General features: G+C 43.0%; 1 protein-coding gene across 1 annotated transcript in view; it reads right to left on the bottom strand.

Moving 5' to 3' along the window:
* The window catches only part of SPTA1 (spectrin alpha, erythrocytic 1), a 71,355-nt gene that overhangs the window by 32,788 nt on the left and 31,079 nt on the right, over positions 1 to 7,488 (bottom strand). Inside the window, exons 20-24 of the mRNA XM_054711525.1 lie at positions 6,840 to 6,977; positions 4,644 to 4,795; positions 3,632 to 3,818; positions 1,539 to 1,640; positions 150 to 241 (exon numbers count right to left, since the gene is read on the bottom strand). Of these exons, the coding sequence (XP_054567500.1) occupies positions 150 to 241; positions 1,539 to 1,640; positions 3,632 to 3,818; positions 4,644 to 4,795; positions 6,840 to 6,977 (671 nt within the window). The remainder of the gene's footprint in view (positions 1 to 149; positions 242 to 1,538; positions 1,641 to 3,631; positions 3,819 to 4,643; positions 4,796 to 6,839; positions 6,978 to 7,488) is intronic.

Genomic DNA, 7,488 nt, shown 5'->3' with positions numbered 1-7,488 from the left:
AGGAATATACTACTGAAACACCTGATCTACCATCTCTATCTTAGGGAGAAGAGCTATACTAACAGCTATGGTTCTACTATGATAATTAGACATGGGGGCTTTTGAGTGGCTTCTCGAACAAGGCTGTTTCTTAGGGTTCAAGTGCTTACCTGTGGAACATTTGGACAGCGTGGGCACTGCCCAGCAGCTGGCGCTGCTCCTCTGCAAGCCTCTGCAAGGAGCCCCAGCGGGTGTTCAACTCCTAGAAGAGGCGGACATGTCAGACCTGAGCCAGGGAACTGACTCAGACAGCTCCGTGGTGTGTGAACACTAAACAGGATTTAAATCATGTTTGTTTTCATGTTATCGCCTTCGAAAATTGGATAGGTTCATGTCTTTGTTGGATATTTCGAGTTCGGGCCTGATTTATGCCAGTGCAGTGAAGAAGGGGATCACTTTCCTTCCCAAACTGATGTTTCAGGGTGAAGCCATCAACCCTGGAGTGGCAATCGGTGTTTGCTGCCACCGAGACTATGTCGTGTCCTCTGAAAAATGGGCGGAAAGCATTGCCTTAGTAATTAGAAGCTATTGCATTTCCCTAGGAGAAGTGTGTGCCTTTCTTCATCCTGCATTCATGAAACAAAGTGGTCTCTTAGAGTCCTGTTTTCTGCAGATGGCAAGTAAATGGTTCCTGTGAACATTCCTTTTCCCTTTATTCCATATCCACCACCACAGAAAGCGGAAGAGTACTCATCCTCATTAGTTCATTACAACCCAGAGAGCTGGACGAGACATTCCATTAATGCTCATTAGATGTTTCATGAAACCATAGGTCCAAATTTGAGTCAGCTCTAGAATGCTTCCTTCCCCATCTCTACTGATCTATATTCTTTTCCTTTTTTCATCAGATTTTATTAGGACCTATCTCTTCCAATACATCTTTCTTGATGTATCCCTTCCATTATCATAGCTCCTTTATCTGCATTTTCATTGTATTCATATTCAAGCACTGAATTTCTGTGTCTGTGATGATAGGGGAAAGGTGAGTATACACTGAGTGGCCAGATTATTATGATCTCTGAACGCATAATAATCTGCCACTCAGTGTGTGTGTGTGTGTGTGTGTGTGTGTATGTGTATGTGTGTGTGTGTTAGAGGCCCGGTGCATGAATTTGTGCATGGGTGGGGCCCGGCCAGCCTGGCCAGGGGGAGGAGACATGGGCGGTTGGCCTGCCTGCCTGCTGGTCAAACTCCTGGTTGAGGGGACAATTTGCATATTAGCCTTTTATTATATAGAATATACACTGAGTGGCCAGATTATTATGCGTTCAGAGATCATAATAATCTGGCCACTCAGTGTATGTTGGACTTCAGATCAGTTCAGATGGCTGAACAATTTGGTCTATTGTCTTTAACCTTTTCTGTGGCCAGCTCCATACTGCCATGACCTTCCGCATGTCCTAGCTGAGCTGCAGAATATGAAGTTGAGTATGTTTAAGGAATGACGACTCCCCAGGCTCAGCCTGGTAGAGAGGAGAAATGGAAGGAACCTTAGTTACCTGCCGTATGTGAGTTCCTTCTGGTGTTAGAAGCCCTTCGAATAGCAGATCATCAGCTACCTTGTTGATGTCCCTCAGTCGAGGCTCATTGGTCTTCAAATCCTAGACAGGAAATTATATGCAAAGCAGTGTAGTTCCCTTCTGATGAAGCTTTCATATTTGCCTGCTTATCTTTGCCTTGACATGGCTAAACATTAAAACATATTGCTAACCTTACATTCAATACAAAACAAGCTGCTTTCCTCCAAATTGGCACTTAGTAGAGTACCTTTAATCTCCCTGACATCCCATGACTATCAGAAACTTGGTCAGAGAGTTGCTATTTATCTGAAGTATGGAGCACATCCATTTTCCTAGATTTCTCTTTATTTTTCATTTTCCAAAATAATTCTTTAATTGCCTATTCTTATTGTTTAACAGTTTTTATTTTTCCCCCTCAATTTTTTAGATACTTACATACAGGCATATTGGCCCTTTATCTATAAGATATCTTGCAAATATTTTCTCCCAGTTTGTTGATTGTATTCTGATTTGTTTTATGGTGATATTTGCTATGCTAAAGTTTATCAATCTTTTCTTTTAGTGCATTCAGTGAACCTGAATTTTGAGTCATAGTTAGAAAGCCTTTCCTTATAAGGTATTAAAACATAATATAGAAATTCTGTAATTAAAACAGTGTGGTGTTAACGAATGAACATACAGGCTACCATAATTTATCAAATTTATCATAGAAAAAAACAATTTACAGTAATAATTTCAAATACATATGGAACTTTGCTATATGATAAAGGTAGTAACTCAAATCACTAGGGTAAAAATGGACTTTTCAGTAAACAATGCTGCAAAACTTGGTTAACCATTTGGGAAAAAGATAAGATGTAGCTATCCCTCACACCATATTCAATAACAAACTCCAAATGACCAGGATCTAAATGTAAGCTGAATCCATATACGTATTAAGAGAAAACAGAGTGAATTTCTTTTTTCTAGCTTTCTTACAAATCTCTCCCTGGGTTAAATAGCACCATCAGGGGGATCTATACCTGGCCGTGTAATATTCCTTTCTGCCAACACCAACTCCTCCACCTTTTATAGAATTTCGTGAACAAGATGCAATCTGCTTCTGCTAAGGTATGTTGTAAGAAACAGCCACAGGGCGCTCATTACACTGTCCACAGTGACAATATTGTTCATTACGTTATACAATAGCCTTTCAAGGAGTTTTCCTATGGAAGTCTCATTTTTGGTGTTATTTTGTAATTTTATTTTTGTTTTTCTTTCTTTCACTTTTCTCTTTACATGTTCCTAAAAAAATAAAATATAATCTCGGTAACTATCCATCTATCAATCATCTATCACTTTGAATTTCACTGGAATCCATCATAAAAAAGATAGGTCTGGCCGGCGTAGCTCAATGGTTGAGAGTCAACCTATGAACCAGAGGTCATGGTTCTATTCCTGGTGAGGGCACATGCCTGGGTTGCAGGCTCGATCCCCAGTGTGGGGCATGCAGGAGGCAGCCGATCAATGATTCTCTCTCATCACTGATGTTTCCATCTCTCTCTCCCGCTCCCTCCCTCTTTGAAATCATAAAAAAATATATTTTTTAAAAAAGGAAGGAAGAAAGGGATTTATATTCACTGCTAGTTAAAAATAATAAAATGGGTCTGAAAGAATAAAGGAGAATGGAAGGGTTTTAAGTAGGTGGGAAATTAGAAATTGTCTAGCTTTAAAGTCAGGTTATCCTTCCTATGTGCCCACCCAACCTCGATCTCTGGCCATGTATCTATGCATCAGGAGCACAGCACAGTATAGGGCAAATTTTGAAGAATTCAGGGAGATCACCATGCCCTCTAGGACTTGGGAACAGCAGAAACTGCAGGCTGCAAAGTTGGCGTGACTACTTTGCTCTGCATTTTCCTTGCATCCACAATACCCAGAGAAAGATTTAAAATGTGGAACTCTCAGCAGGTTTGTGATAGACATTTATCAAACTTGAAATTAAAGAGATACTCAGGAGGAAATATGGGATAAAAGGAAATAATAACAACCCTCGAAAAAACTGTCTAGGAGAAACGGCTCCTCTTTCTCACCGTTTGGAACTCATCGAACTTTTTCTGCAGCTCCCACACGTCATCTAGTTCTACGCCAGTGTTTTCTGCCTTTTTCTCCCGGATCCAGTCCAGCATATCGCCTGCCTCATAGGCCAGCAAAAACTCATTGTAACGTTGCAACAGACCACGTCTGCGTTGTTCTGCCCGGTCGAGGAGAGAGTGATACCTAGGTGTATAAATGGAGAGAATGGGAAAGGTGACATATAAGATGAAGAAAACGTGGAAGAGAGGAGGCAGGGTGAGAGAGGGAGAGGAGGAGAGGGACAAAAAAGAGAGAGAGAATCAAAAGAAAAACAGTAAAGAAGTGAAGGAAATACAGATAGAAGGAAAATAGCATTGAGAGCAGAGAAACAAATACACAGTGTTCCATTTAAAAATAATAAAAGTGTCAATGTTCCAATCGTGACCGGCGACATCTAATAGAAGCGAAATTTTGAAATTCCTGCTGACAACTGGGTATGAAACAGCCTGGCAGAGTGGACAAAATTCACACGGAAGCCAGCAAACCTTTTTCTAACCTTGAAAGAATGCTAGGCGGGGAGTCAGAAAATGTGACTCTATTAGGCGTCTAACTTCAGGCAATTGGTTTAATGGTTACTGGGGTTCTCTGGCTTCATTGAAAAAATGAAGTATTTCAGCCCTAGCTGGTTTGCCTCAGTGGATAGAGCTTCGGCCTGCAGACTGAAGGGTCCCAGTTTCGATTCCAGTCAAGGACACATGCCTGGGGTTGGGGGCTTGATCCCCAGTAGGGGGATGTGCAGGAGGCAGCCGGTCAATGATTCTCTCTCACCATTGATGTTTCTATCTCTCTCTCTCCCTCTCCTTGCCTCTCTGAAATCAATAAAATATATTTTATAAATAAATAAATACATAAATAAATGAAGTGTTTGAAAGACCCTAAGTTTATGTTTAGCTCTTATGCAGTCGTGAGAAGTGCCTTTGGCCAGTAGGAAAAGTTTGGCCAAACACCTGCGCAGCCTCCAGAACTTACTGGTCCTCAATCTGCTGCTGGCGCTGGGTGATGCTGCCTGGTTCTTCTCGCCACCGCTGTGGGAGCGTCGGAAACTCATCGTGGGCCAGTTTCCTGACGTAGACAGCTGGCACGAAGCCCTGGTGATCCTCATGCTCCACCTTCCACCAGTCCTGAAGGGAGAGCAGAGCCCCACTCCAGCTTTAGTTCTTGAAAAGGCCACCAATAGGAGACGGTTCAACTAAGTCCCTAAGCACAGACACACGCTGATAGCCAAGAGAAGCGAACCATCACTTATGGGAGGAGCATTATAATTTTCACTTATAACCAAAGAACGTATATGCTTACATGCATAGCCCATGGACATGGGCAATGGGGTAGTGAAGACCTGGAGGGGAGGTAGGAGCTGGGAAGAGGAAGGAAATGGGGGGGGGGGGGGCGGGAGGGGAAGATACCTGCAATACTATTAATAATGAAAATATATTATAAAAAATAAAGGCTATTGCCCTAGCCGGCTTGGCTCAGTGGGTAGAGCATCAGCCTGCGGACTGAAGGGTCCCAGGTTCGATTCTGGCCAAGGGCACATGCCTGGGTTTCGGGCTTGATCCCCAGTGGGGGGCGTGCAGGAGGCAGCCAATCAATGATTCTCTCTCATCATTGATGTTTCTGTCTCTCTCTCCTTCTCCCTTTCTCTCTGAAATCAATAAAGAAATATATATTTTTTTAAAAAAAATAAAGGCTATTAATTTTGTATACAAAAAGGAAAAAAAATGTAAATGATTAGTTGCAGGGATTGCAGAAATAATCTTCTGAAATCAAGAAATACAACATTTGATGCTAGACCTTTAACTTTGATAAGGTTTTTTAAAACCAAAGAGAGTTCTTTTTAAAAAAATTGTTTTATTTGGGAAAAGAGATTCTTACAAAAGTCCGCTGTAACACACAGCGACCTCTGTAACAGGACTTGGTTTTTCTTAAAGGGAAAGGATGGGTGAGATCCAAGCAATCAAGGCAGCAGATGGGACAACTCAGGAGCATCTCCAAGTTATTTTCAGGAAACAGCAATAAAACGCAGGCTAACTTTTCCAATCGGAATCCTTTTAACAACTCAGCTTGTCTCGTGGATTACCAACCCCTCCCCCACTTAGTGGGAAAGCAAAACTTATTGCTGCAAACCAATGACTCCACGACAAGAAACACCTTCGAACTCAGTTTTGAATCACATCTGTCTCCCTGCAAAGCGCAGGCATAGAATGAGGCAAATACCTACAAAAATAAGCACAAAGACCCCTCAAAGGAGGACGAAGGTTTGCCCAAAGGTGCCTGAACTGGAGAGGATAAGAAATCATTCAGCATTAAATACAACTGTGGATCCAAGATCCAGTTTGCATTAAGATATGGGATAACCAGCTAGTTTTACCCTCTGTGGCTAAGCCCACTGACTTCTACAGACAGACAAAGCTAGCTGTGCTCCAGGAAAGCTACCACCACACTGCTGTGCCCTGTAACATCTGCCTGCCACACTGGGCTAAGCACACTGCATCCATGCAGGGATGAGAAGCTTCCCACACACTCCCCCTCCCACAGGCCAGGTCTATCAGCTCTTGGGAGTCAACCTCAATTCTGCATTTTTTTTTATGCCAGTAAACCTTTCATATGTGTTCTTTCAGAATTTTCCTGTCATACTAAACACAGCAAAAATCTTAACACGTTCACACCTGGTTATGGTTACCCAGTAGTTATTACTTGCGAGTAATGAAATAAGAGACCAAAACCATAGAACAAGTGCATGGGGTGGGGACTGCAGTAGGGAACAGAGATGAAAACACAGGTGAGCGGATTTCACCAGGAGCCTGAAGTACTGGCCTCTACGGGTGTGGCACAGGCTACCTCCCACAGTTCAGACCCTTCACCCATCACCCTTGTTCTCCGACCCCAGAGCAGGGCCAATGCTGCCACTTTTGAACCGGGGTCCTCAGAATGAGGGCAGCCAGTCCATGAACAACACCTTCCAATTGTGTGAATCTGGTGGAAACCAGATGATGCGACATACCTGACAGTTAAGTTTGTTTTAGAAAAAACAACAACCTTAAGGTTTATTTTTTTTAACCAGGGAAAGCAACACCAGAAAAATGTTGACTGACTGAAATAGGGATATCTGGCAGGACTGTGGAGGAACCCCTTGCTGCTGGGAAGAAGGTCGGAAGGAATATGCACCTTGTTGATGGAACTGAGCAGAGTTAAGACATCATCTTTCTTCATGGTGACTTCTCGGTTGCTGCGGGCCTGGAAGTCATATAAAGCCAGGACCCTCTCTTCTCGAGCTGTGCCCTCCACGGGGGCAGCCTGTTGCTGCTAAACAAAACCAGAAGAAGTCCATGTAAGTTACCCATTGGGAACATCTCTCTGTAGAACCTGACAAAGGGGCGGGGGGGGGGGGGGGGGATGCAGGGAGCTCTCCCTGGGCCTGACAAGAGAAAGGAACCTCTGGTTGGAACCTCTTCCATGGCTGACAGTAACAAAGAGATCTCAGCATGGCATTTGCAGAGATATTGCTCCATCCTAACACTTCTCAGGGGACAGGGAGGCTGGCAATGTGAACACATAGTGAGCAAGCAAGTGTGTATTGTGTTGGAAATATATTAAATGCTCTAAGCCATCAGTTCTTAAAGCAGATATTAAATCAGTATACACATAATGTTTCAGAATATTATTTGAGAAATTTGAAGACCCATTCATTACCCATCTCTCATCACCTTTTTCAGTCCCTGGGCCTCCACTAGGAATCCTCTAACCCTTTGACCTTTGAATCATTAGATTCCCCGGCCCTGGTCTGACACAACCAATTGATGTGTCTCTATCACAT

This window comes from Eptesicus fuscus, chromosome 22, assembly GCF_027574615.1.
Source record: "Eptesicus fuscus isolate TK198812 chromosome 22, DD_ASM_mEF_20220401, whole genome shotgun sequence".
Lineage (NCBI taxonomy): Eukaryota > Metazoa > Chordata > Mammalia > Chiroptera > Vespertilionidae > Eptesicus > Eptesicus fuscus.
The sequence above is the reverse complement of the archived record's forward strand: the minus strand, read 5'-3'. Positions and strand labels throughout refer to the sequence as shown.